Source organism: Canis aureus, chromosome 29, assembly GCF_053574225.1.
Source record: "Canis aureus isolate CA01 chromosome 29, VMU_Caureus_v.1.0, whole genome shotgun sequence".
In the NCBI taxonomy this organism is placed as follows: Eukaryota; Metazoa; Chordata; class Mammalia; order Carnivora; family Canidae; genus Canis; species Canis aureus.
This window is the reverse complement of record NC_135639.1, coordinates 788883-816773: the sequence shown is the minus strand read 5'-3', so window position 1 is coordinate 816773 and position 27891 is coordinate 788883. Positions and strand designations below refer to the sequence as shown.

General features: G+C 61.1%; 1 protein-coding gene across 3 annotated transcripts in view; it reads left to right on the top strand.

Moving 5' to 3' along the window:
• Nucleotides 1-9531: 9531 nt before the first annotated feature.
• Nucleotides 9532-27891, top strand: part of INPP5A (inositol polyphosphate-5-phosphatase A) — a 157622-nt gene continuing 139262 nt past the window's right edge. Inside the window, exon 1 of one of the 3 annotated variants that reach the window (XM_077877118.1) lies at nt 9532-9650. In XM_077877118.1, coding sequence (XP_077733244.1) covers nt 9576-9650 — 75 coding nt within the window. In that variant the 5' untranslated portion in view covers nt 9532-9575. Of the gene's footprint in view, nt 9651-10353; nt 10444-27891 lie in introns of those variants that run through there. The other 2 variants (XM_077877120.1, XM_077877121.1) reach the window with 2 other exon arrangements.

The window sequence follows — 27891 nt, the reverse complement described above, 5'->3', positions numbered from 1 at the left end:
GGCAGTCGGCCACGAGCAGGGGCAGCTCCGGGGGTGACTGGAGGACTGTCCCCAAGGGAGTGTATGGAAAAAAGTATGAAACCCTAATTCAGAGGGCGTGGTGATGAGCCCTTTGTTTTCCTTTCCTCGCTTCCATAAACTCAGGAAAACCAGCTCTAGAACACAGTCGGAGGGACTTTATCCCGAACCCAAGGACACCTCCCTTGTTAAACACGCGGAGAGGCGGCGCAGACAGACACACACGCTCCCTTCACGGACGGGCTGCTCCCAGCGCCCACGGCGTTCCCCTCGGGACCCGACAGCTGGCGGGCTGTACCCGGGTCTGCTGTGCCGCCTGCCTGTCCCTGAGTCTGCGCAGGACACCTGCCCCCATCACGGGACGGACCCTGCTGCCACTCTGTTTTGCGCTTGGGGAACCCAGTGTCCCCCACGCTGCCCCAAACCCCCCAGCTCTGATGCCCCTCTCCGCTAGGAGGAAGGGCCTCCAGGCCCCCCCCAACCCCATGTCCCCACGTCGCCACTGGCCTCCTGCCGCCCTCACTCCCAAGTCCGGGTCCACGAGGACAGGGCCCCAGGGAGGTGGCTTCGCCTCCGAGCCCGCGTCCCGGCCCCCTGCGCTGTCGCAGGAACTGCTCTCCCCGCCAACAGGAGCCCTTCGGGACCAGCGTGTGGCCCTCGGCGCCGCGCTGCCCGGCCGTGAGCAGCCCCCGGAGCGCTCGGCCAACCTAGACCCCTGGAACTTCAGCCACTTCCCTTTACAACGAAGGAGCAATCCCGCTGACCGTACCGGGTCGGCGAGGATGCGCCAAAGCCAAGGCGTGCTCGGCGCCAAACACAAATCACTGCATGTTTTACTAGAAACGGTGCTGTTATCAGTAGAGGGGCTTGGCTGGCACGGCCGCTGCTCACAGCAACTAGGATGACGCAAAAACGTAATAGAATGTATCTTCTTTTTTTTTTTTTACAATGTATCTTCTTAGTGAATTACTGAGCCCAGTGAGGTCACTTGTTCCTGTGCGCTGGCTTGTTTGCACGCCCACTCGCCGCTGCTTGGGTTCTCGCGTGCAGCAGCGTGTCATGTCTGGGTGTGCCTACGTCACACTGGCAGGACCTGCTCCATGTGGAGGTCAGAGAGAATGGGAAGGAGACGCACCCTCACCAAGTGCTGTTGATTAAGGACTTAAGACGCGAATGTGTATGTGGAGGGGGGTTCTTTTAAAATACCGTCGGGGGGATCCCTGGGTGGCGCAGCGGTTTGGCGCCTGCCTTTGGCCCGGGGCGCGATCCTGGAGACCCGGGATCGAGTCCCACGTCGGGCTCCCGGTGCATGGAGCCTGCTTCTCCCTCTGCCTGTGTCTCTGCCTCTCTCTGTGACTATCATAGATAAATAAAATTTTAAAAAAATTAAAATAAAATAAAATAAAATACCGTCGGGACACGCTTGGTCTTCTGAAGGTTCAAACAACGGACGGCAGACCCGAATCTCTGCAAAGCTGATTTCGTAAACACAAACTTGCAAAATAGAAACTACACCTGAGTTGAGGATCCTTGGAAGCGGAGGCTGGATTGCCAGCACCAGCCATGCCTGTTGTTGGAGCAAGAGCAGGCGCTTCTTCAAACACGGTCACCAGGAGAAAATCGTGGCACTCGGGCCTTATCCTCAGAGCGAATGGACACTGTGTCGGGAGCCTTGACCGCTTCATTTTATTTTAGCTTTTTAAAAGATTTTATTTATTCATGAGAGACACAGAGAGAGAGAGGCAGGGACACAGGCAGAGGCAGAAGCAGCCTCCCTGCAGGGAGCCTGATGCGGGACTCGATCCCGGACCCCGGGGTCACGCCCTGAGCTGAAGGCAGATGCTCCACCGCTGAGTGACCCAGGGGCCCCTGGTCACTTTAAAAGAGCGCTGCTGACTCAGAGACTGATTTCCCTTGTATAATTTTCCTGACTTTGGGGCAGCCCCGGTGGCCCAGCGATTTAGCGCCGCCTGCAGCCCAGGGTGTGATCCCGGGGTCCCAGGATCAAGTCCCACGTCAGGCTCCCTGCACGGAGCCTGCTTCTCCCTCTGCCTGGGTCTCTGCCTCTCTCTCTGTGTCTCTCATGAATAAATAAATGAAATCTTAAAAAAAAAAAATTTCCTGACTTTGTCTTAGTTATCACTTGGGACTCTTGCTGATTTTGGAAACTGTCTCCTTTCGCCACAAGGGGCTAGCGCCGGGGGTCCCGTGTCCTCTGAGGCCTACAGCGGGCAGCCCGCGGCCGTCTGGTGTGCACTTGCCTGCCTGATCGCGGACCTGCCAACACGCTCTGCCTGCGTAATTTACGTAGATGACCGGCCATGTCGACGCCTGTTTCTGCCAAAGGAGAGGAGCTCACTGTCCTACCAGAAGGGCGGGCCGGTGCTCGCACACACATCTCACCAACACGGTGCCGTGGGAGACCCACGACCGCCCTTTGATATCCTCCAAAGTCCAGCGGAATGAAAGCAGCTCCCAGCAGGGCCACCAGGAAATGTGGGGAAAGGCCAGCGCCCCCGGAGGACTGTAAGGCCCGGGCTGGATGGGCCAACCCTGTTGGGAGCAATTCTGGGTGCCACTAATTTTACAGAGCTAAGAACAAATCACACAGGAGAAACCCAAGGTTTCTGAAGTGGAATGGGAAGCCCTCCGCACGGCGTCCGGCCTGACTTGGGCTTCCTCTCCCAGAGCCGCGCATCCTCACGGTCAGGGATCTGTGACCCGTACGGTGACAGCATGCCCACGCCCCTGCTTAGCGACTCATTTCCATGGAGGATTGTGGTTCATTAGGTGGAGCAGGGGGGACAAGACATGAGCTGATGCCGCCGCCACCCCCGTCCGTGCCTGGCAGAGGATGCTCGGTGCTCTTTGGGGCAGGGGACCGATGCCCGGGGCCCAGGTCTCTTCCCAGCACGGTGCCCCCCGTGTCCCCCCGGCTCCCTCCCCGAGTGGGTTCCACGGGGAAGCCTGCCGCAGGCCACGCACGGCCCCAGGCCAGGTGGTGACAGCTGTGCAGGCTGGGATGAGGATGAAGCCTGTCTGCGCTCCCGAGGCCTGAGGGGCGTGAGGAGCAGCCTCTTGCTGTTACGTTTCAGGGGTGCTTTTTCTAGGGAATAAAACGTACAGATCTGAATGTGGTCTCCTTTCTCGTGTACTGATTGCTCCAATTAAAGCTCCACAATCTCTTACCTGAAACCCTTGGGACCAGATATACTTTAGAGCTCAGAATTCCCCCCTGGGCTTTTAGGGAGATGGCAGGCGGCCTACCCCCCGTATGATGGGGCACAGATGGCGGGTCCCGCAGAGAACCCGTACCCACGTGTACTGATGTTTCAGAAACAGCACATGATTTTCACAATAAGCTGGCACCCGAGGACCCTAAGTCAGTTCAGGTCACGCTAACAGGTTTAAAACCGACTTTCAGACGTTGGAGGATTTGGGCTTACGTCGTCATGCGTGAGAAATAGCAGATGCCCATGAACATTACCATCGATTCAGTTCCTTCTTCAAGCACGTAAGGTCTGCCTTGAAGTGTGATTTTTGCACAAGGAAATCCAACTGTGTTGAACGGGCAGTTCCGTGAGTTTCGAGAAACGCATACCCCCGTGTCACTCCTCCGCCGTCCAGATGCCGGGTACATCCCGCCAAACTCCAGCACCCCTCCCGCTGCTTGCGCCTCGGCCTGCTCCCCGCCGCCTTCCAGAACGTTCTATGCGTGGAGGCGGAGGCTACATCCTCCTCGTGTCCGGCTTCTTTCACGCAGCGTGGAGTTTCCGAGGCGGAGCCGTGTTGTTTCTAGCGCCACATGCATTGGTCGTGCGCGCAGGCCGCTATCCTCGTTCGCCCTCCATTCCCGTGGCGGACATCGGCGTGACAAAGGCATAGTTTTAAAGTGTTGATAAAGCGCAACTCACCCTTTTTTCCCCATTTGTGGGCCGTGCGTTTGCCATCCTCTCTGAGAAATCTGTTCCTGCTTCAGGGTCTCAAAAATACTCTCCTATGTTTCCAGAAGTAGTATAGCTTTAGCTTTTGCGTGTGCGTCTCCGATCCGTGTTTGTTGATTTTGATGTTGTGTGTGTAGAGGGCCGGTCAGGGTGCGCGGCGCTCCGCGTGGACGGCCAGCTCACCCCAGCGGCGTTCGTCGAAAAGGCAGTTCTGTCCCCTGGAAACCGCTGGAGACCGCGTGCGTGTGGGCCGGCCTCGGGGCTCTGCTCTGCTCCCCTGATCCGCACGCCCATCCTGATGGCAGCCAAACACTGTCTTGGCTACTACGGCTTTAGAAGTCTCGACATCAGGCAGTGTGAGTACCCCGGCTTTGTTTTTCTGTTTCAAAACTCTTTGGCTATTCTAGGGACTTTGCATTTCCATATATATTTTAGAAGGAACCTGTTAATTTCTGAAACAAAACAAAGCCAGCTGAACTAAGAGCGGGATGGCCCTAAATCCAAAGCTCCGTCGAGGAGAACTGACATCGTAGCTTCGCTGAATCTGACATCACACCACGAACACGGGGTGCCGCCCCATTTCCACGGATCTCCTCTCGATTCAACCGCCATGTCCTGAGGTTTTCGTCACAGAATCTTCTCGTCTTTTGTTATGTTTATTCATAAGCATTCCAATCTTCTTTTTTAAAGATTTTATTTATTTATCCATGAGAGACACAGAGAGAGAGAGGCAGAGACACAGGCAGAGGGAGAAGCAGGCTCCATGCAGGGACCCCGACGCAGGACTCGATCTCGGGACCCTGGGATCATGCCCTGGGCCGAAGGCAGATGCTCACCCGCTGAGCCCCCAGGAGCCCCTCTGATGCTCATTTCTAATATATAGCAATACAATTGATTTCTGAATATTGACTTGTATTCTGCGACCTTGTTAAATTCATTTATTTGGATGTACTTTTTGTAGATTCTTCAGGATTTTCTATGTCAATGATCATGTTGCCTGAAATTAGTTTTACTTCTTCCCTTCCAATCTGTATGCAGTTTCTTATTTTGTTGCACAGACAGACCTTCAGTCCAAGATTGACCAGGAGGAGTGAGAGTGGATACTCTTGCCTTGCCCTGAAACTCAGAAAGCGAGTGGTGTCTACCAGCACTCACATGGTGTTCGCACACATTTTTCATAGATGCAATTTATGAGGTTCTCTTTATTTTTACTTTGCAGAGTTTTTTAATCACAGAAAGGATGCTAGATTTTGCCGAATGCCTTTTCTGAACCCACTGACCTGATGGGCAGACATGGAAACAACCTGACCTGGCAACAGAATGCGTCCATCGGGTGTCTGAGACTCAGGCACTGAAAGCCTCCAGGGAGGGCTTTCAGTCGTATCAGAAAGCGCTGACGTTACAACGCCTGGTTTTAAACGGAGGAGCCAGGACTGTGTGTATGGCCTGATCAGCTAGGTGAAGAGCTAAGCGTAAACGGTACTTGACACAAGTACTGTGAAAATAGTAACAGTGCTTGATTTGTTTGGAGTGAAATTATGAGCCACTGCTCCTCCTTACCAGACTCTGTGTGCAACTCCTACGGACTACAATATGCTCTGATGAGCACGTGACTCTGCCGAGGAGACTCTTAGTAAGCCGGCACAATGCCACCTAATCACACTGACCGTGTGTGCAATTCTCGCCTGCTCTCCCGCTGTGATCTCAGCTTCCCGAGGGCATTAACCATCCCCGCCCTGGTAGTGCACAGCACGGGGGAGGCACCCGATAGGCTTGCTGAACGAATAAGCAAGTGAGAAAAGGGATGAACGAATGGATGCAGGGTAAGGCTACCCATGCTGTTGAGGGTCGCCGGGGCTCGGGCCTGGTGTCCTGGCCCTGCACCTGCTGACTGCGTGGAGTTGGCCAGCTTTTCTCTCCAGAAGCTCGGTTTTCTTACCTATAAAACAGAGCTGCATCCCACATGCGACTGCTGATGAGGAGTAGAAATACGAATGGTAAAGCACCTCACGCACAACTGGTGCCTGCAAAGTGATAGCTGTTACTGGATAGAGCTGATTCATGAAGAAAGAATCCAAATAATTCAGAAGGAAAGAAACCTCCCTTGCTCAGATGAGTGTGGAGTAACAAGCGGCCCACTAACTTACTAATGGCCAATAATATGCCTCTGGCTAAAGCAACCAACCGAGTCCAGCCCCTCCCCCACAGGACGGAGCCCTGGGTTCCTCCAGTGTGTGTCTGGCCAGGCTGTATGCAGAGTCAATCAACTTGAGTGAGACCTTGAACCCAGTGCGCCACAAATAGTGGACTAAGGGTGACCCACCTGGCAGGAGTATTGAAAATTAATGACTATAGGATTAAAACACACTTAGCAACTACAGAGTGCCGTCCATCTATCCATCTAGCTGCTGAAGGAGACTTTTAAGCACGCTTGTGGGTAAGGAATCCCAGCTGTGAGCCTCTCAAGCATCGGGTGATCCGAATTCATAAATAGATTGGTTGCTATCTTAAACTAAGTAATGATACGATATTAGTGGCTAACGTGCGTGTCCTTTTTAAAACAACAGCTGACAACATATTGTTGTTTAATAAAAGACTTGGCCAAACTCTCTCTTGGGAGCCCAGAGGGCACGTGGCCAAGCAGGCCAGGTCCAAGCGTGCGGGCTTCTGCCGAAGAATCCTTGTCACGCCGCTGGCTGCTCCACCTCACTTCCTCTGCCCTGCTCCTTGGGGGGGATCCAGACCCAGATGCCAGAGGGGCCAGGCCTCTCCTGAAGCCAGGTAAGTGGGATTTGCAAAACTTAGAATAAGTTGTGAAACTTAAAAAATGATATCACTATTTTGGCAAAGGGAACAACCAGACACGGGACAAGATTCCAAAGGCAAAAAAAGGACACGCAAAGAAAGAGAAAGCAAGCCTCCCTTTCTGCCATGACTTTATGAACGTGGCTTTAACATAGATGATGCCAGTGTCCTATGCCTCTGAAAGTCCCACCCTGGACCCAGGCACGGTGACGGCTCTGCCGTGGCTTGGGTTTGCATGGTGCGTATTTGTCGTTTCCCTGGGGCAGGCTGCACTCTGCATCTTGACGGCAGAGAAGGGGAAAGGAAAGCTGATGTGACGGTGTGTGTGGCAACTGGTGGGTGGGTGGGGGAGGAAGCAGCCTCTGGGAGGCCTGAGGAGCAGAAGAAGCCAGTGAAGTCACCTCTGGGGCACAAACGAGGCTGCCCATGGCTGGAGGTGGCCACAGGCCCCATGCATTGGTAAGTGGGCACTTTGGAGTGTGAGCCTCAGAAGGAAGGACTGAATTTGGAATCTGTTGCCATCTGCCAGCTTCGAGGAAGGCGTTCCCAGGGCGGCAGCAGGCACATGGACGAAGTCTGAGGACACTGGCTAGCAGGTGGTGCCCACAAAGGAAGGAGCCAGGACCCAGCCTGGGGACTACAACACAAGGGAAGTGCAAGCAAAGGAGGCTGAGGGGGTTGGCAGCCAGGGGGAGGACGGAGATCGCCAATGTCATGGTCAGCAGGGCAGACCCTGTTTCTGGGGGCAAGTCAGGGGGGGCAGAAGCCAGTGCTAACCATGAGGATGCCCCATTGGGGTGCAGGCACAAGAAGCACAGTAGGAAGAGTGGTCCATTGGCACTCGGGGCAGACTGATCACTTCTAGGGGAAGGTTTGGAGCAAAGGGAGCAGAGGTGGGGGAGCAAGGAGGGGCAGAGGACAAAGGGGGACTTTATAGGATTTGAGACAGTGCAGATGTTTGTGAGCTGATGGCATGACGCAGCGGAGGGTGGTTGTGGGCTGGGGAGGGGAGGGTCACATGCTGGTGGGCAAGCATGTCCACCAGATGGTAGGGCCTGCTGGCGGCTTGGAGGCGGCAGGAGGGCTCAAACAGGGAAGCCAGGAGGATGGGTGTTGCGTGAAGGCACCAGCGTATGGGGTTGGGTGTTCCATGAATCGGGCACAGTCTTGGGGTGAGCAGGCTGATGCGCGAGGCCAGGGAGTGCAGACCTGTGAGTGGAGATGCGGCCTGAGGACGGGGGCGGAGGCGATGGTCTTCTTAGGCACCAGGTCCTGGAGTCAGTGATGCCTCTTCGTTTGCTTTCTATGAAGGGTGTCCTTAGCATGCACGGATTTTGTAAGAGGGTAAAAGGGGATGCTGTTATGGGTCAGCTTGGGCTGCCCCGACAAAATACTGCACAACAGGCGCCTTAAACAGAACTTTATCTCTCACAGTCAGGACGCCCAAATTCTGAGATCAAGTTCCCACGGGGTCTGGTTCTGCTGCAAGCTCTGCCTTCCTGGCTCATCGGTGGCAGCCTCTGTCCATTCACATGACCTCTCCTTTGTTCTCTGTTGGGAGCGGGAGGGTGAGGGGACAGCCTGTGCGCTGGGGGCTCTTCCTAGGAAGGACACTAATTCCACTGATAAAGGGACACACCCTCAAGGCCTCACCTAACCTAAGGATCTCCCTGGAGGGCCCCTCCCCCTCCCCACGTGGGACACCGGGCGGGGGCTCCGCCTTGCCAATTCTGAGTCCAGCCCCGCTGAGCGGACTAGACCTTGGTTTCTAGGTCAGATGGGTTCTGGGGCCAGGAGGCGGTCGCGGCAAGCGGGATCCCCCAGGGAAGCCCTCCCTGGCGAGGGCGCACAGGCCTGCAGACCCACCGACCCTGCGGGTTACGGGCGGCCGGGCCCTGGCACCCCCGCCCCCGCCCGGCCACGTGGGCACAGCTGGGGCGCTGGCCTGGCCGGGGGAGCGGGGCGCGGGGGCCTGCAGGAGGCCCGCCTGCGCTCCCGCCCCAGGCCACGCCCCCGCCCCAGGCCACGCCCCCGCCCGCCCGAGGCCACGCCCCCGCCCCAGGCCAGGCCACGCCCCCGCCCGAGAGGCGCGTCCGCAGCCCGCCCCGCGTCCCCGGCCCGAGCCCACCGTTCCGCCCAGGCCTCCACGACCCGTTGAGCCCCACCTTGGGCGCGGGCTCCCACGGCCTGCGAGAGCCGACCCAGTGTCCCGGGCCGCCGGCTCCCACCTGCGCGGCCGCAGGACCGCCCCCGGCAGCCCCCCTGCTCCAGACTAGCGAGCGGCCCCTTTAAGAGGCTCGGGCGCCGCGGGGCCGTGACGTCACAGGAGTGCGGGGGGCGGAGACAGCGCGCCGCCGGGCGGGGCGGGGCGGCCGGGGGCCGACGGGAGGGCGGTGGCCGCGCAGCCCCGCCCACCGCAGGCCCCGCCCCCCGGGCGAGGCCCCGCCCCGCGCACGCACGCCCCGCCCCGCGCACGCCCCGCTCCGCCCCGCGCACGCCCCGCCCCCCGGCTCCGGGCGGGACTCGCCTCGGCGGCAGCGGCGGCGGCGGCGGCTGCGGGAACTTCGGCGGCGGCGACCCTAATGGCTGCGCGCGGGCCGCGGTGAGGCGCGGGCAGAGAGCGACGGGCGCGGGGCCGCGGAGCAGCGAGGGCGAGCGAGTGCGCGCGCGGCCGGACCCCGGCCAGGCCCGGCCCGACCCGCCGAGCCCGCGATGCGCCCCGGGGCCGCCCCCCGGCGCAGCTGACGCCGCGGCCCGCGGAGACCCCGGCCGGCCCCGCGCGAGCGCCCGCCGCCCGCCCAGGCCGCGATGGCGGGGAAGGCGGCCGCCCCGGGCACCGCGGTGCTGCTGGTCACGGCCAACGTGGGCTCGCTGTTCGACGACGTAAGTGCGACCCCGACCCCGCGACCCCGCGACCCCGGGACCCCGCGACCCCGCGACCCCGCGACCCCGCCCCGCGAGCCCGCGACCCGGGACCCGGCGCCCGTCCGCAGCCCGAGCCTCTGAGCCCCCGGGCGTGGACCGAAGCCCCTTGGCTGCCCCGGGGGCCCCGAATCCCGAGGCCCTGCCCCCGGCCCGCCCGCCCGAACCTTGGACTCCCGGGGCCCGCCGCCGGCCTCCGGCTGCACAGGCTGAACCCCGACCCCGGGCGCAGCCCCGGAGCGCAGGCCCCGGCCTCGGTTCCCATCCCGCCCCCCGCCCGCCCGGGCCCCGATCCCCGATCCCCGATCCCCGATCCCCGCCGAGGACCCCGGGCCGGCCCCGCGGGTGGGCTGCGGGGCTGCGGGGCTGCGGGGCTGCGCGGCTGCGGCTTCACCTTGCAACTTAGTATCTAGTTGTCAGCGAGGGCGGCCGTGGGAAGCCCTGGAGGACTCTCTGCCGCCTGTTTATAAAGAGAAAGATGCCGGGAAGCCGTTCAAGGCCGGACAAGGGATGTGACCGCCGGGGCCTCTGCCTCCAGCCCGGGGGCCTCCCCCGCCGGCCCGGCCGGCCTGCAAGCCGGGGAGCGGCCCCCGAGGCAGGCCCGGGCTGACCTAGTTCGCCGAGCGCCGCGGTGCCACCCCGCTGTTGGCGCTCGCACTGCCAACCCAAATAGAGCAGAATGCAGCTCCAAGTGGCACGCTCGTTCGGGAGGAGAGGGCGATGGCACAGATGGAGCCTGTGGCGGCCTCGCGAGGTGCGCGGTGGGTGTGGGCCCGGCCACCGGTGCAAGCATGACTTGGATTCCCGGAGAAGGTTCTGGCGTCCTGCCGAGCCTTCCCTTGCCGGCAGCAGGCACGGGTGAAGCGTCTCAGTGAGCCGAGGTCACGTAGGGGCTCGGCTCGCCTTCCTCGACAAAAAGTGGGCGCTATTTTTGTGTTTTTCTTATTTTAACTTCCAGGCGTCCGTCCGTGTATTCTGCTTCCCTGCCGGAGACAAACCGTGTCCCCCCCCGCCGCCCCTCCCCGCTGTTTCCCCCGGACAACTTTATCTAGTTTCTCGTTTGATCGTTTTTCTACAAAAGTGCCCTGTATGGGTGTGTGTCTGTATATTTAGCGTTCTATTCTCGGCTTTCCAGTAACATGCCACTATAACATGGTTTTTGCTCAGATGATTCAGATCCGTTAGCTGAGGCTTCAAAGCCTCAGAAATGTCAGGAAAATTAAGCATGGTGGGGCATTTTAGTCTCAGAGGGAAAAGAATTCTGCTGTGCAAACATTCTTTCCAGTAATCTTTGATTCTGAGTTCTGGCGTTTTTGTTGTGTTTCGGTCGTACATGCACGCTTCTCTCCGCTGACGTTAAAACGGATAACTGAATTTACTTTTGTTTGCCAACGTGTTCTTCCTGAATTTTCATTTTTCTTAAAGGCTGTATGGAGTTTTGCGTTCTGTTTACACCTGGAAGGAACATTTGTTTTGGTAAACGGTACGCAGGTTAAACTTGCGGGACGTCTTTGGATTTGAAGGCCAGTGGAGGGGTAGCCGCCCAACCTGCAGGTTTCTGGGCCGGTGGAGTTCGGCCTGGAGGGGGCAGCCGTCCTCCCTTGAGGCCTGGAGAGCGGCAGGGGTGGGCGTCAGCCGGGCTGTGGCTGGGGTGTCCTGGTGCCTGAGGCAGGGAAGCCCGGTGGCAAGACCTGCGGCGCCGAGTGAAGGGCGAGTGGATTCCTTGGTGTATGGGAGGTTTCAGAGCCGCCCGGCGACTGTCCGCACGACGTGTGCCCGTGCTGAGGGACACACTCTTGAGAAGGTGGCAAGGCCTGGGGAGGAACGCTTCTTGCCTGGCTTTGTCACCGTGGGGAGGGGCGTCTGGGTGAGACCCAGGCATGGCCTGCCGGGAGGGACGCGGGAGGTAGGTGACGCACCTGGGCTTCTGGAGCTCTCCGCCCCCCCTTATTACCTGCCCCCATCTGGAGGTGACACTGTCAAGAGGCGTCCGGCAGGCTGCTCTTTTCTCACCAGTGCCCCTGGCTCGTGTCCGCCCCACTGGCTGGCGCGGTGGCCCTCCCCAAGGGCCCTCGGGTTACTCCTCCCCTGCGGTGATACCCCTGAGGGTGTGGGAACGGCTGCCCTTCGGCGGTTCCCACACTGTCCACCCTTCTGTTATGGAGAGTCGTGGGGGACCCTGGACAGTTCTTGGTCCCATAGGTTGCAACTATCAGCGTTCGCCACATCGGAAAGTTAGAGTCCGGGAGACGTGCAGACCCGGCGGCGGCACGTTAGCTGTCAGGACGGTGATGCCATCCCACGTCACGGCCCTCCGGAGAGCTCCTGGTCCCTCGGGACACGGAGGCGGGGGTGGGGGGGTGGGGGGGTGGGGGGGGTGGGGAGGAGACCGTAGTGTTATCATGAGCATGGCTGTGACCCGCAGACCCAGCCAGGCCTCCTGGGCGTGACTCCCAGGCCCTCCGTCCTCGCTGGTGGCTCTGTGCACGCAAGTCTCCCCGGCTGGGGCCTGGGGGCAGCTTTTCCGGGCTCACGGCCGCGGCCAGATTGCGTCAGGAGAGCCCTGCAGCTCTTCTGTGGTCCCCAGTTAGCCTCCGGGTGTCACTACACATGCTCCTGGAAAGGGGTGGCCAGGCCTGCACCCCTAATTGTTTTGCTTCAGATGGCTGGATTTCTAGCGTTTGCTTCTTTACATTGTTGCTGGAAGCGAACTCAGAAGGTGAATTCCTGCCCTGCGGTTTCCGAGCTGGGCCCACCCGTGCGGGGCCCACCCGTGCCGTGCCGCAGGGCTGTTGCTTGGGAAAGGCACTTGGCCGAGGGCAGGGTTCTGAGCAGGGCTTGCCCTTGGGGATCTGCCTGTGGGCTCGTCCTGCGCATATTCAGAGTTGTGTCACTTTTGAGCTGGTTTCCCTTTTTGCTGGGTCAACGGCTGGGCCCTCTCCCCGGGGCTTGCGGAACCTCGCGCAGGAGCCCTGCAGAGCTGAGCTGGCTGCAGTCGCCAGGGCCTTCCCGGCAGCAGGTGCCCCTGGGCCCCGCCCGCCCAGCCCTGTTTCTCTTGTCTCTCCTGTCCCTCTGCGTGGCCCTCCTCGCCCTTGTTCCCATCCCAGCCTGAAAGGGCACGTTCCCAGCTGGCGCTGCGTGCGGGCCACGTGTACCCGTTGTCTTGCCCCCTCTCCTCCCGGGCCCTGTCTAGCTCCGGGTCACACGGGCTTGGTGGAGGGAGTCCACGGGGACCTGGAGCCCAGGGGCTGCTGTCGTGCCTGTCCTCACGTGCTCCGGGTGGCCTCTGATGCCGTGGATCAGTCTAGTGTTTCAAGGACTTTGGTGATGGCTTCGAGGACACATCATTCTGGTGTCTTACGTGTCGCCCCTCCACGTGTCACGAGCCCGTGGTTTTCACTGTGTTTGCAGACTTGGGCAGCTGTCACCATGGCCCATTTTAGAGCCTGTTGTGTGCTGAAACGAGAGGTGCCGTAGCGGCCCCCTCCCCGAGCCCCCAGCCCCGGGTGGTCACCAGGCGACTTCCTGCCCCCAGGACCTCCCTTATTCTGGGTGTTTCACGTAACTGGAGTCGCACATGTGGCCTTTTGTATCTGGCTTCCCTCACCGGGCGTGAAGTACCCGAGTACCACGTGGCGGGTGCTGGTGCTTCGTCCCTTCCTCTGCCCGAGCCCCGTCCCCCTGTGGACTCAGCGTAGTCTGTTGATCCGTCCGTCAGCTGGTGGACGTTGGGGCAGTTTCCACATTTTGGCTGTTGCGGACGGTGCTGCTCTGAGCATTTCTGTGCCCCGTCCTCATTTCTCCCAGGCACATGCCTCGGAGGGGAACTGGTAGGTCCTTGGCGACTCTGTGCCCCACCTTTGGAGGCACTGCCCGCTACTGCCCAGCGTCTGCACGATTTTACCTTCTGTTAGACGCGTTCCGGTGTTCTGGTTGCTTCCCATCTTCCTGGCCTTGTCCTCTTTCTTTAAAGGGTTTTTCCTGGGCTGTGTGGACACCCCTGCTTTGGGCTCTCCTCCTCACCCCCACCTCCCAGCACCAGCTGCCTTTCTCTGGCCACACTCACCCCCTTGGGGATGGTCTGGACTCAGGCCTCGAAGGACCGTATCCGTGCAGATGCCCAGGGGGCAGGAAGGAGACCCAGGCCCAGGACTCGGCCCGTAGCGCAGTGGGAGCGGCTCAGTGACTCCTGCTGTGGCTTGGGAAAGCCCGGGGCTCAAGGCCGGTGCAGGGACGTGGTGGAGAGTTTCCCTCAAAGTGCCGGGCTGCCCGATGGGTCGTGCACCGTCTCTGCAGCCCCCGAACGCAGGCTGTGTGTGCTAGGTGCAGGGTGGGGGCTGGAGGGCAGGGCCTCCCAGCGGGCCCCCTGCATACTCTGCAGCTCCCGAGCCCCCCAGGAGAGCTCAAGGCTAGAGGTGGCTCAATACATGTGGGTATTGTTTGCATTGCTGCCTCTGACCTGAGGTCTCAGGTTACTTTCTCCCTAAGAATTTGGTCTGTTTGCCAACGTGGGGGCCTCTAGACGTGGACCCGTTCCCCCGGTGGTAGCATCCCACCGCACGGTGGTCCAGAGCCCGGAGTGGCTCTGGTGCTGCTGCTTCTGCTCCGGAAACCGCATCCGTGCCCCGTGTACCTCCTCTCACTCTGGACAAACGGCGTGTCGTGCCGGCCTTGGACGTGGTCTGGGACTGGGACTCGACACGCCGAGCGCCTGCGTGCAGGCTGTGCAGGCCTCCCGTCCCTCCTGCCGACGGCTGGGTCTCATCGCTGTCCGGCAGCCTCTGAGCACGCGGTGTCCTCTGCCCACACGGGCGTGCTCAGCGTTTCCTGTCTCCGTCAGCTCTAGAGCTGCTGAGAGAGGCTTTCCACCACACGGGGAGGCACGTCTTCCATTCAAAGCGTTAAATATTTTGCGTGCTTTGAATCTAGTGAGGTGAGCGCTGCAGGTGGGCTTGCTGGGTGTTTGTACCGAGATGCATCTGCATCCACCACCTCTTGGCCTGGATGACCCGGAGACGTTACACTCGTGGGCCATCACCGGACAGGTCCCTGCATCACACACACTGTCATACGCAGACAAGGTGCCCTCCGCGGAGTGGGAGCAGGGATGGGGCTAGCGCTGCCCTGGGTCAGTCTCCGGCGGTCTGCAGGTTTTGAGGGGAAGAGGCCTGTCTGGGTGTGATTCCGTGACACATTGGGTCTAGTTTGGAAGTTACAGAAGTTGGGCCCAGGCCTGCCTCCTGGCGGATCGCCCTTAGGGGAGCCCCCTGTCTGACCTGGGTGGGGGGCGATGAAGCAGCTGGAGGGGGGCTTGCTAAGGCACAGCGGAGTGCTGGTCCCTTGAATGCTGACCATCTCCGAGTCAGCCCCTGCAGGTGGGGGCGTGGTGGACGGCAGGAGGGTCTCCTGTTGGGAGGCGGGCTGTGTCTAGGAACGGGGTCCAGCAGGTGGGGGGTCAGCACAGGGCCAGGAGGGCAGGGGACGTCTGGGCAGTGTGTTGGTCACCATTTGTCGGTGTTTGTTGGGATGCAGCCCTGCTGCCCCCGTGCCTCCCGGGGCCCTTCCAACATGCGTGAGCTCGAGGAGGGTGGTCGTGGGGGCTGGGGAAGAGAGGGGCAGAGATGTTCCTCAGCTGAACATAAAGTGCCTGGGACTTCTCTCTTCTGTTGCTGCCTCATTAATTAGGGCGTTTGGAATTGTCCAGCCTCGACCTGCTCCCTAGACACGCGGGGTGGCAGCTGGCCTACCGGCTCGAGGCCTCGGTCCCCTTCCCAGGGCCCCCTACTCTGTGTGTGTTGGAACCTGAGAGGTGTCCCGATACGGAGGACTTCCGTAGGGCAGGTGCAGAGCTGGTCTGGGTGCCGGCGTGGGCGGTGGGTGAGCGCACACAGTCGTGTGCGTCCTGACAGAGCCACCGATGGGGAAGCCTTTGGGGTTTGACCTTAAGCCATGGATGAGGCTAGAGCAGCGGCGCGTCCAGCTGCAGTGAAAATGGAGCCAGTGTGAAAGGGGCCTTTTCAGTGGGTGAGGACGTTAGTCCAGGAAGATGACTGTGTGATGGTTGCGCCAACCTGGGGCAGGGGTTGGGGCGGCCTGCTGTGGGTGCAGACGGGCCGGGCTGCACGCGCGGGGCTGTGTTTAGGGCTTGCCCCTCGCAGGCTCTGCTCCCTGTGCCCGCCTCTGCCGGGCTCTGGCCGTGGGAATGGAGGGGGGGCCTGCACTGTTCACATCTGCAGTTTGGGCGCACGGGTGTGTTTTGGGAGACGGAAGAGGCCCTGGAGCATCCGCCTGGACCTGCCCCAAGCAGGCCGGGCCGGGTGGTGCTGTGTGCCGAGGCGCGCTGCCCACCCGTGGGTCCAGCGCCGGCGAGTGGCCCGACGACGTGGGAGCTGGTCCGGCCCCCGGGGGCGGCTCGGGGGTGCCCGGGGCTCTGCTGGGGGCTGCTCTTGCTGCCCTCACACAGCAGGGCTGTTCCGGGCTGACGATGTGCCCCGGCACATGGGGCAGGGGATGAGGTGACGAAGTTCCAGGGAAGCGCTCTGGGCTGGTCTTCCCTGGGGAATAGTCAGCCCCGCCCCAGGAGGGTGGCCTTGGGGTCACCTGTTACTTGAATCTTGACCCGCTGGGGGGTTGTTGTGGCCTCAGGCCCCTTGTCTTCTCCCTCCTGAGCTCTGACGGGGGCCTAGGGCCCTTCTTTGGGGTTCGGGCTTGGTTGGGACGTGGGGACTAGGGCCACACCCCCTCACCTGTTTGAGCCAAACGTGCTGGTGTGGGGGTGGCTTTCCCAGAGTTCCTGCCCTGACCGACCTGCCCCGAGGTGCATCCGCCTGCACCCCGGCCCACCCCGCCTCTGGGCCCGAGCCTGGCCCCGGGCCTCCCATCGGGCCCTGCCCTCTCTCCGCTGCGTGCGCGGGAGCGGAGTCCAGGACTGCTTCCTGGAGGCGGGGGCCCCTCTTCCCCGTGGCGGAGTCCGGGCCTGGCTCTGGTTCAGCCTTGTGGGCCTGGGCTCAGGCACCTGCCGTCTCCGCCCCCCTCCCAGGCCCCTGAGCCATCGCTGTTACCCTAGGACCCTGAGGTTTACGAGGGCGAGGGCGGCATGGCCCGGCCTGGGTCTCGGGGGAGGGATCCTGCCTCCGTGCGAGCGCGAGGCCACGTGGCGGAGTCCGCAGGGACACGGGGGACGGGAAGGTGTGGAGGCTGCAGTGTGCTGTTTATCACCCGCGCCAGGGCCGTGCCGGCTCACCCTTGTTTGCTCGGTGCGTCAGGAGGCGGGCATGCCATCTGGCACGGGCCGCGGCGCCCGTGGAGGGGGGCAGCAGCCCTGGCTTCCTGGGGGGTGCTGGGGCTGCCGGCGATCCTGCCGCGCCTTCCTCCCAAGACCTCGTCCCCTCCTGCCCAGCCAAGGCGTCCTTACCGCGTCCAGGGCTGAGCAGCGCCGGGGACGCCGGGTTGGTCCATCGCGGTCCCCTGGACGCAGGCTCCTGTGTCGGGCTGTGGGGCGGCCTTGGGGTGGCTGCCCGGGCTCTAGCCCTCGGCCTGCGGGCTCCCCGCCAGGTGTCCGGGATGCGTGTAGCTGTCCCTTCACTCCCCACTCGCCTTCCCGACCCCCTTCCCCACCAAGCCCCCGTGGCAGGTCGGTCCTCCGTGGTCTGCACAGGGCGTGCTTCTGCAGCTGCTCTGTCCCCAGGGTCCCTTTGGCCTCCTGCTGCTTACCGTCCCTTCTGGGGACAGCGTGCTGTGACCAGCTCCGTGCCGTGCTGTCCCGCCCTCCCCCTTCCCCACCTGAATCCCTCAGCTTTGTGCTTTCGTGCGCACGTGGCTGTCGTCACCGTCTGTGGTGTTGAGGGGTGTGGGCCTCAGGACAGCCGCTGCGGGGTGGAATTTGGGGTTCTTCTGGGGGGGGTGGAGGGCGGAGCAGTCAGGGCTGGAGGGAATCGGAAGGTGGCCGGACCCCGGGTGTGTCAAGGCCAGGTGTGCCCTCCAGGGCTGTGGGAGTGCGGTGGGGCCCCTGCGGGCGCGGTGACAAGGCTCTGGGCGCCAGCCTGTCCTCTCTGCGCTTTTGTTGAGGGACAGTTGTGTGTCGCACGGCTCACCCCGCGCAAGCGTGCGGCTCAGTGACTTAGGGCAGCGCTGACAGTTGTGTGACTCTCCCCACGCTCATTTTACAGCAGGTGCCCCCTGCCCACGGCAGCCCTCGGTGCCACGGCTCTGCGTCCTGTCTCCAGAACTTCGCCCCCAGCACCCACCTTGTGTGGTGGAACCGCACGGCCTGTGGTCCTTGGGCCTGGCATCAGTGTCCTGCCCGCGTAGCTGTTTGTCTCAGCAGTTCTGTGCCTTCTTAGGGTCAAGTGGGTTCCGGAAGGTGTGCGCCCTGCAGCGTGTCCGCTCCCCGGTTGATGGATGTGATGTAGTTTCTGATTTGAGCTGCGTGAGCGATCGTCTCCGCCTCTGGTCGCGTGGTCAGCGGACACTGGTTTTGTGGGCAGTGCCCACCTGTTCCAAGCAGCTGCACCATTCCACGTGCCCTGGCCGCGTGGGGCTGAGGCTCTCCGTGTGGGTCGGCCACTGCAGGTGTGGTGGAGATGGCCTGTGCACTTTCTGGCCCCTGGCTTTAAAAATAGGCGGCTGCAGTGGTCTTGTGGGTACCGTGATTATGATGGTAATGGTACTCGGCAGGCTGTTGACTGGGAGCGGCTCCTCTGGGGCTCTTGCACTTCTGCTCACCCCCTTGGGGCAGGCACACCGGATGCTGGGACCTCCCTAGAGGGGCCCAGTTTGCCTGGATGGCAGGTACCTGTGATAGCGTCGTGCCCTCCAGTGTAGTTATGCAGGTGAGGCAGGGGCAAGGACAGGTGCACTGGGGCTTGGCTCCTGGGACTTAGCCTCTGCCCCACAGCCTGCCCCCCCCCCCCCCCCCCCCCCCGCCATGGGGGGATGGCACGGAGTCGTGGCTCAACAATCAGTCTGGTGGTATTAGTCTTGGGGAGCTGAGCAGCGGTGGCATCTGCAGCCTCCCCTCCACTGCCCGGGCATGGAGGACACCACCCGCAGTGAGGGGCAGGGAGTGCCTCTGGCAGGTGAGTTCCTGTCTCCCAGCCTCTGGGTGTCTGCCCCCCCCCCGCCCCCCGTGTACCTTTATCTCCTGGGGGTCTGGGATCTTTTATAGTCCTGCTGGTGAGGGGACGCTGTTCCACGGTGCACCCAGCTGGTCAGCAAGGACTCTCTCAGGTGGACGGTTCAGGGAGTCGGCAGCTGTTCCCGAAGTTGCACTAGAATGCTGGCCCGCGGGAGGGGCCTGGCCATCCTTGCGTGGGGACGCGCCCGCCCCGTGCTCAGGTCCCTGCGGCTCGTCTGCACCAGGATCCGCATGGGCCTGGAGCTTCCTTTGGCCACACTCGCACTAGTCCTGGGATTCTGCCTAGGCCCGCAGAGCAGATGGGGGGGGTGGTCCTGAGGACCCCTGTGGGAAGCAGCTGCCCGACCCCAGCTCTGAGCTGTCGGTGGCCCCAGAAGACGACCCGGTAGAGGGTTGGGCTCGGGTGAGCTCTGACTTGCTGGTGGAGCCTGAGCTGAGATTTGGGGTGAAGGGTCAGTGCTCTTAAAACCATGTTGAGGCCTCTTTGTGCAGAGCCCGGGGGGCCGCTGCACTGAGAGGTGCCCACGGAGGAGCTGAGTGGACAGAGCCACCCGTCCCGGTTTGCCTTGGGTGCCCTCCAGACCCTCTTGGGGCCTGTACCAGTTCCGGGTCCAGGCTTCGTTGGGGTGCACCGGCGGGCGCTGGCTTCGTCCGCTTCAGCGGGTGGTGGCCCAGCACCTGCGTGCAGAGCATGCTCCTCGTTTGTTGAGTTGTGATTTGGGGTGATTTGGGATTATGTCAAGATGGAGTCATTCTGTTAAGAATGACATGTGTCCAAGTGGCAGACAGATCTGTGGGGACGCCTGTTTTGCTTTTTTCTCCTTCATCACTTACGGTTTTTCAGATCTTTTGCAACTTCCTGTTTTTGCTGTAACGCCGTCACCGCCCTCAGCGCTGCATTGAGGCAGCTCGCGCCGTGCACGCTGTCCAGGTGGGAGGGGGTCGTGCTTGCTGATGCTGTGAGCAGAGTGTGCAGAGTGGCAGGAACTGACCAACCGGGGCCACCAAGGCCGGGCCCCAGTGGCCGATCCGAGGACTGGCCAGGACGGTCACTGGGCCAGGTGGGGTCTTGCTGAAGTTTCTGAAGCCCCTGGGCCCTGTCCGCCCAGGCGCTTGGTGCTATTGGAGAGGAGCTCTGGGGCCAGGAGGTCTGGGCTCCCGGTTGTGGGTGGTTCTGCTGAGTTGCCCCGGTTCAGCCTCAGCTGGGCTTGCAGGTGTGTGGGCGATGAGGGCCCAGAGAGCTCATTTTTAGGGGCTGTTACTAGCGTGGTTCCGGTGGCCTTGGGCTTAGTGAGTGTCTCCCCAGAGCTGGGCCCTTGTCCAGGGGCTGGAACCTTGGCAGGGAGCACCAGGGAGCACCCCGGCTCCCCCACACCAGTGCTCCCAGCAGTACACTCGCCCTGCCCGCCTCTGTGGGCAGTTCCTTGAATTGGCTGGGCAGGTGGCTGAGCGCTGGAGGTCTTGGGGTCCCCCGGGGGCGGTCCCTGTGGCCCCGTGTGCTGCCTTCCCTGCCCCCATTTCCCACCCCTGTGGGAAGCAGCTACCATGTCTCATCTGAGGCATGAGGGACTGTAGGAGAAGAGGGCAGCAGGTGACGGGCCAGCAGAGAAGGGAGTGTCCTCGGGCTGAGGTGAGGAGGCCGGAGGGGGCCTGGGAGGGGGCCTGGGTTGGGGGAGGAGCATTTCAGGTTGGTGTGCTGGGGTGTGGGGTGCAGGGCCGCAGGAGCCAGCAGGCAGGAGCCAGGGTTCATCGTCTGTGGCACCCGCGCGTGGTCGAGGCCTCACTGCCCGAAGGGGGGCTCCTGCTCTGTCCTGCTGCGGGGACGCACAGCGCGCTCTCAGGGCCGAGGGGCCTCCTGCGGGGCAGCCCGGCTCGCGGCTCACACTCCAGGCCTCCAGCTGCCGGTGTGGCAGGAGGTGGACTCCAGGGGGCCTAGGATGCCCAGAAATACGTGCCCTGGGCCCTGGGCCCACAGACCGCCTCTTGGGCGAATGGCTGGGGTCAGGACCTGAAGTCCGTGGGGCCTGGGAGCTGGCTGGAGAAGTGGGCAAGAGGTGGCCTCCAGGGCCACTGCCAAGCAGGAGCGGAGGCAGGAAATGGGGGGCCGAGCCCGCGTGGGAAGCCGTGCGGCTGGCGTGGGCGGTGTGGTCAGCAGGCCCGGCGGGGCCCGTGGATGGCGGAAGCCAGGCACTGTGGGCCGAGGGGTGGCATGGCTCGGAGGGCCTTTGAGCCCCTGCTCCTTCGGGCCACGGGGGCTGTGGCCAATGACCCCACTCCCGCGGCCAGCAAGGTGTGGGTGCACTGTCACCCCCAGGTGTGGCCTTGAGTCCGGGTACCCGGGCCATCGGGGCTGCCGCGCCCCGTTTGGGTTTTCACTGCTGATAAGTGAGTCAGTCCGGAAGGGGAAGGGGGGGTGCTCGGGGCGGGCTGGAGAGCGAGGCGGTGGCGAGGGTCGGTGCCCCGGGGGGGGGGTGCCCCGAGGTCCTCACGGACGGGATGGCAGGTGGGAGGGCACCGAGGAGTGTGCTTCCCGTGTCTGTTCTCCGTGGCAGGAAAGTGTACGAGGGGCCTTAGAGATTTGGGTTCCGGGAGAAAGCTGCCGGCTGAGAGCCTGGGTACTTCTAGTTTTCTGTAATGAAAAAATCAGGTAGAGTGACCCAAAGGCTTCCTGCCACGCTTTGCGCAGACCCCGTGCGACGCTTTGAATCGCCTGACAAGCCAGCGGCACAGACCGACCAAAGAACGATTGCAGTGTTTTATGGGAATTGCTGCGTTAGGAATCTCCACTTGGGACGAGAAACAAAGTTTTACCATTTTTAAAAAATTTTTTTATTTATTTATGATAGGCACACAGTGAGAGAGAGAGGCAGAGACACAGGCAGAGGGAGAAGCAGGCTCCATGCACCGGGAGCCCGACGTGGGATTCGATCCCGGGTCTCCAGGATCGCGCCCTGGGCCAAAGGCAGGCGCTAAACTGCTGCGCCACCCAGGGATCCCAAAGTTTTACCATTTTGTAAAAGTAAATCCCCCTGGCTCCGGCGGGGTTGCTTTCACGGAGCGAGTCCAGTTCCCAGGGCGGGGGAGCCGAGGCGGGGTCTGTGCAGCGGGGGCGTCGGGGGCGTGTGCCGGGGTGCAGGGCACCGCGGAGGGAGCCCCGGCCAGCCCTGCCTTGTCGCACACAGGCCTCCTCCGGGTGCCGAAGTTACACGCAGGCGGGTCCTGGCCGCCGCGCACTCGTGGTCGGGGTCACCCTGCTCCCGGGACTCGCGCGGGGCCAGGCTGGGGCAGCCTCGCTGGTGTGCGGGACCCCGCATGGGATGAGTCTGCAGTCTCTTCTGGTTGGGTGGCAGGAGGCTTGGGCGGGGGGTCGCTCCTGGCAGCACACGCGTCCTCAGCCGGGCACTGGCGGTGGGTGGCCCCCGTGGTCATGGAATCCTCAGAAACTCTTTAGTAGGAACGAGGGCCCTGGGTGCCGAAATCGGAGGAAATAGCCATTTGTACGTTTGGTGGAAGGCCAAGGAGGCTCTTCTTGCATGTCTGAGTTGGCGTGACTGTGAGTGGAGAGGGTCTCCGGGGCGCGGGCCCGGGCCTCCTGCCGTCTCGGGGCTCCTGGTGCAAGTGGACGCTGCGCCGCCGAGTGCCAGGAGTGCCCCGGCCTCACGGGACGGATGGCGACGCGCACGGGGGCAGCGTGTCCTGGCCTTTGTGCCTAGAGGGCACGTGGCCGCCGGGCAGGTCCCCCTGCGTCTTCCCTCAGGGCAGGCTCCCACCAGTCCTGGCACCCTGGCTGCGGCCATGCGTTGCAGTGCCCCGTGGCGGAGAGTGAGTCGCTCCAGCTGGCGGCGTGCGCGGCTGCGTTTACCGTGGCTCTTGTTACTGAAAAACGGAGACAGTTCAGCTGCCCCGAGACTCTCTCTTGCAGCGTGTAGTTCGGGGTCTACAAAGGTCACACAATCCTAGAGCGTGTTCGTCACCCCTACGAAATCCTGGTACCCATCAGCGGGTACCCTCAAATGCTGGAAACCACTTATCTCTCTGTGTTTATGAATTTGCCTCTTCTGGAGGTTTTCTAGAGGGAATCTGACAACACGTGTCTTTTTTGTGTGGCTTCAAGGCTTGTCCGCGCTGTGGGTGCATCAGGGCGCCGTTCCTCCTCGGCTGCTGCTCCGCTGTGGGGCTGGACCGCCCCTGTCCCCTCCTCCGCTGGTGGGCACCTGGCTGTCCCTGGTAGTGTTGCCAGGAACGTTTGTGTGAATGTACGCTTCTGACTCGCCGGGCGTGGACCTAGGACTGCCCCCTGGGCCGTGTGGTAACAGGTTTACTGTCGTCCAGAGTGGCTGCTCCGTGTTGCCCCCCGCCCCCCGCACACGGGGGCCCCACGGTCTCCATGTCTGCAAACGCGTGTCCATCTTTCTGATCCTGACTTCCCCGTTGCTGTGAAGTGGTTTTGATTTGCGTTGCCCGATGACTGGCGGCGTCGCCTGTCTGTCCGTCCGCTTCCTGGGTATCCGTAGGTCTACTTCGGACACATGTTCATTTACATCCTTTGCCTGCTAAACATTTTTTTCTTAAATTGTTGAGTTTTTCTTCATGTATTCTAGGTCCTGGGTTCTTATCAGATGCGAGGCCTGCAAATACTTTCTCCCGTTCTGTGTGTTGTCCTGTCTTGTTCCCGCTGGTGTCCTTGGAAGCACAGACGTCTGGAACTTTGGTGAAGGCCACGTTATCTGTCTTGGGTTTCTTGTGCTTCAGGTTGTATCTGAGAAACCACTGCCCAACCCAACGTTACAGGGAGACTTACCCTGATCTTTTCCTCTAAGTCTGTACTTTCAGCTGTCGTCTGTTTCAAGTTAATTTTTATATTTATTTAAAATAAAAGATTTTATGTATTTATTCATGAGAGACGCAGAGAGAGAGGCAGAGACACAGGCGGAGGGAGAAGCAGGCTCCCTGTGGGGAGCCGGACGCGGGACTCGATCCAGGACCCTGGGATCACGCCCTGAGCCGCAGGCAGACGCTCACCCGCTGAGCCCTGAGGCGTCTCATATTTCAAGTTAATTTTTATATATGGTGTGAGTTAAGGGTTCTTGTTTGTTCTTTTGCCCACGGACACTTGGCTGTCTCAGCACCATTTGTTGAAAAGACTGTTTTCTGCCACCGAATTGTCTTGGAGGAAATGAATTGAAATTTGTTGGAAATTAATTGGCCATAAAGATGCAGATTTCTCTCGGTTCTGTTCCCTTGACCTCTGCGTCTGCCCTTGTGGGGGGACCACACCGAGTTGGTGATGGTAGCCTTGTAGCAAGTGTTGAAATCAGGAAGCACGAGTCCTGCCCTTTGTTGGGCTTGGTTGCTCTGGGTGTCTTCCCCTTGCACGCGGATCCTGGGAGGAGCCTGTCCGGGGCCACCGAGGCGCCCGCGGGAGTGTCCGTAGGGATCGCTTTGGGAAGCGCGGCCCGTTAGCGTGGCGTCTTCAGTCCAAGGCCACAGGAGAGCCCTCTGTTTATTTAGGTCCTCTTCGGTGTCTGTCAGGGATGTTCTCTGGGTTTCAGTACGAGTCTGGCACTTGTTTTGTTTAATTTATCCCCCGTCTTTCTGCTGGTCTGTTTAGATTTTCTGTTTCTTTGGGTTTGGTTCTTGCTAGTTTGTGTCCTTCACGTGGGTTTCCAGCCTGGCCCGCGGCCCCCGTGGTCTGCCCGTAGTCCTTCTGGGTTCAGGCTGGCAGTGATGTTCCCTTTCCGTCCCACTTTAGCCACCTGAGTCTTCCCTGTGTGTCAGTCCAGCCAAAGGTTGTCAGTTCTGTTGATTTTTCTCAAAGGAGCAGCCTTTCGGTTTCATTGATTTTTCTCTGCTATTTTTCTGGTCTCAGTGTTGGCCGCGTTTAGAATTAAATCCCACAGAAACCTTTCTTGAAAAACTGGTGATAGAATCTCATTCTTTGCCTTCCACTTTGTGTTTGTGGTTGACACCGAGCCACTGTCCTGCTTTTCCCCGAGCAGAGACGGCATTTGTGAAGCAGGCCGACGTGGCCTTCTGAGTCACCTGTGCTGGGCACCCCGGTGGTGGCTTTTGGTCCTCGCTCCGGACGACTGCACTTCCCCTGTATGCCGGGCACCAGGGCCGGGAGACGTGGCCTTTAGGGCAGATGTGTTGACTTTCTTTGTTGCTTGATTAAAGGCAAACTGGGCACGAGTGAGCCTCCAGCCAGATGCTCCTCTGAGCACTGACGCCTCTGGGCACCGGTCTGCAGCTCTGAGAGCCAGAGGGCCGTGGCCACTAGCACCCTGGAGCCTGCGACTTCTGCTCCCGTGGGCTCCCTTCTCTCCCACCACCGGACTGACAGTAGGAAGAAGCAGGAAGTACCTAGAATAGTCTTCAGAAGTGGGGTTGGGAAGAAATGCCCTTCGGGACCTGTCCGCTTGGCCTCAGGGGTGAGGAGTGCATTGCAGGGGGTGACACAGTCCTTACTGACCTAGGTCCTGGGCTGTGGGATCGCCTGCCCTCGGGATGTCACAGTTTGGAGTGGAAGATGAGGGCGAGATTACAGCTGTATCTTGTTTGTCAGCCTCAGGGCTCTAGGGAGACACAGCTCCTCGGGCTAGTTGAAGCACAGAAGGAAGTTTTAAAAAGAGGTGGCTCCTGGGAAGGGCCAGGAGTCAGGCGTGCTGGACCCAGGGAGGGGGTGTCCGTGTGTATCCCCGCCTCTGGGGGCCCTCGCTGCTGTTGGGCAGGGGACCCGCCCCGCGGCTTCTGAGCCCGTCCCCACCCGCCCTGCCCCTGCCAGGAAGGGTGTCCGGACGGCCTCCTGCTGCCCCTGGTGCCCACTGCGCGGCGGGCCGGGCCTGGGGCCTGGGGAGCCCGTCCTGCTGCCAGGCCGCGGTGCTGGAGGCGCCGAGGGGCCCACGCCATCCTCCCCGGCCCAGCCGCTGGGGGTGTGCGAAGTGCCCCCGGCTGCTGTCGAGGGCGATCATGGTTCTGCTTAAAGTGTACTTTCCTAACAGCTTGCCGTTTGCCGTCTGAAAACAGATGGTTTTTTTAAAAAGAAAGCTGAGAGGGTGAGGACTGATTCCTGGGACTTGGGCAGGACGAACCTCGAGGTGCAGAGGGCACTCCGGGCGGGGTGGGCGGGAGCCGGGTCCCTCGCCGTCGCGCTCTTCGCCACTGGGTTCCATGGAATGCAGTATATTTGTATGTTCCTTGAGCTTTTTAAAAATGGCATTAGCTAGAATTTTTATAGCTCCAAGTTGGACACCAGATGTGTGTGTGTGTGTGTGTGTGTCTGGGTGTAAGTTTAACACGTCTGTGTGTAAATGGGTGTTTTAATATAAACTACTTCCACTTATTGGCCTTTGAACCACCCCCGGGTTAGGGGCATGACCCTCCCCCCCCTCGGAAGTCCCCCGTAATAAATTTTGACTCCAAACCTTACCGTGCTCGGGTGCCGTCGACTGGGAGGGAAGCCTTACCAGCGGCTTAGTTAACCAGGGTTTGTGCGTCGTGTGTTAAATACTGTGCTGACAGTAAACCAAGCTAAGGAAAGAAAGTGTCGTCAAGAGAACCGTGAGAAACAGAAAATACATGCACGACACTGCAGTGTACTTGTCGGAAGGAACCGCGTCTATGCGGACCCGGAGTCCAAACCTGCTGGTGCACTGGTCGGCCGAGCGTTGGTTTCAGACCCTTCGTGCTCAGTACGGTTACAGTTTCCATTCGGGGTAAGAAAGGGCACAGAGCATAGTGCCGATCCTAAAGGGGGCTGTGTGGCTTCCCGGGGCCCCGAGGGTGGGAAGTGTCTGCGTCTCACCCCGGGTCCTCCAGTTCTGAGTTCTGCCCCAGAAAGGAGCAGCGTGACAGGCCTCAGGTGTTGTTTCTGGGCTCAAATGTGCAGAGGAGACGGGGCCTGGGACTTGTTTTCACAGGTAATTGCCTCGAAGGAGGGAAAAGGGAGGTCACCTAGCTCCTGGGCTATAGGTGCGGAGGCCCCGGCAGGTTTGCTCTGTCTTGAGCGTGGGGTCTTCAGCAGGAGCGGGAGCTGCTCCCTGTGGGCCCCGCGTCCACAGAGCTTGGCACCTGTGCCTTCTCCCCTCCTGCTCCTGCCGTGTCTTCTGGGCCCTCCTGCTTGTGTGCCAGGAGACCTTTCCCAGGCAGCCCGACTCTTCCCAGCCTGTCCCCACCAAGGGCAGCGGGGCGACCGTGAGAGCTGTGGACGCCTCACCGCATCTGTTGGGGTCCTGTGCTCATCAGGGGACTGGCTAGTCCACCACACATAGGAGGGTCGGGGGTGGTGTCCCCGAGGGAGAAGGGCGCTCCTCGCAGCTGTCGTGGCAGCCATACAGCCATGGGCTGATCTGGGGCCTTTCTCCCCACACTTCGCTGAGCTGTGCGAGCTCTGGCCTGCGGGCTGGCCCCATGGGGCTGGTGCCCACTATCCGGATGGGGTGGGCTGGTGGGCTCGAGAGCCAGTTGGGAAGCCCTGTCTTGTGAGGTTGGGAGCTTTGACTTTTGAAGTGGATGTGAGATGTGATGTCACAAGTGGCAGGAGTAGACACACTTGCACTCGCGTATGTGGCCAGCCCTCACGCCCGTGGCCGCCCGTGGTCGCCCGTGGACCAGCTCTCCCGTCCCTGGGTGTTAGTAAACCAGCTCTCACATCTGCGGATGTCCATGGGCTAACTCCCACATCTGGGACCGCTCTCACATCCGTGGTTGGGCCTCAGTGGACCAGCTCTCACACGCCTCATACTCCCAGTGGCCAGATGCGCGGAGCGCTCGGCACGCATCCAGGCTGGGAGGCATGGTTGGGCCGGTCTGGGGGCCTCAGCTGCCATCTGTCCCATCAGGATCGCTGATGCCACAGGATCAGTGGTTTGGGGGCTAGTTTGGGGGCTGTGGGAACTGGACAGTAACTCCTGGCTCTGCTTGCTGGTCACAGCTATTTTTTTCTTGAGAGAACAAATCACAGATTTGGATGTTTTGCATCTGCATTTGTAAGTCTAGCCTGTGGAGCTCGCCATCCCCCGTGGGAGTCCTGCTGACCTCGGGCCAGTGGACTGTTCCCGATGCACT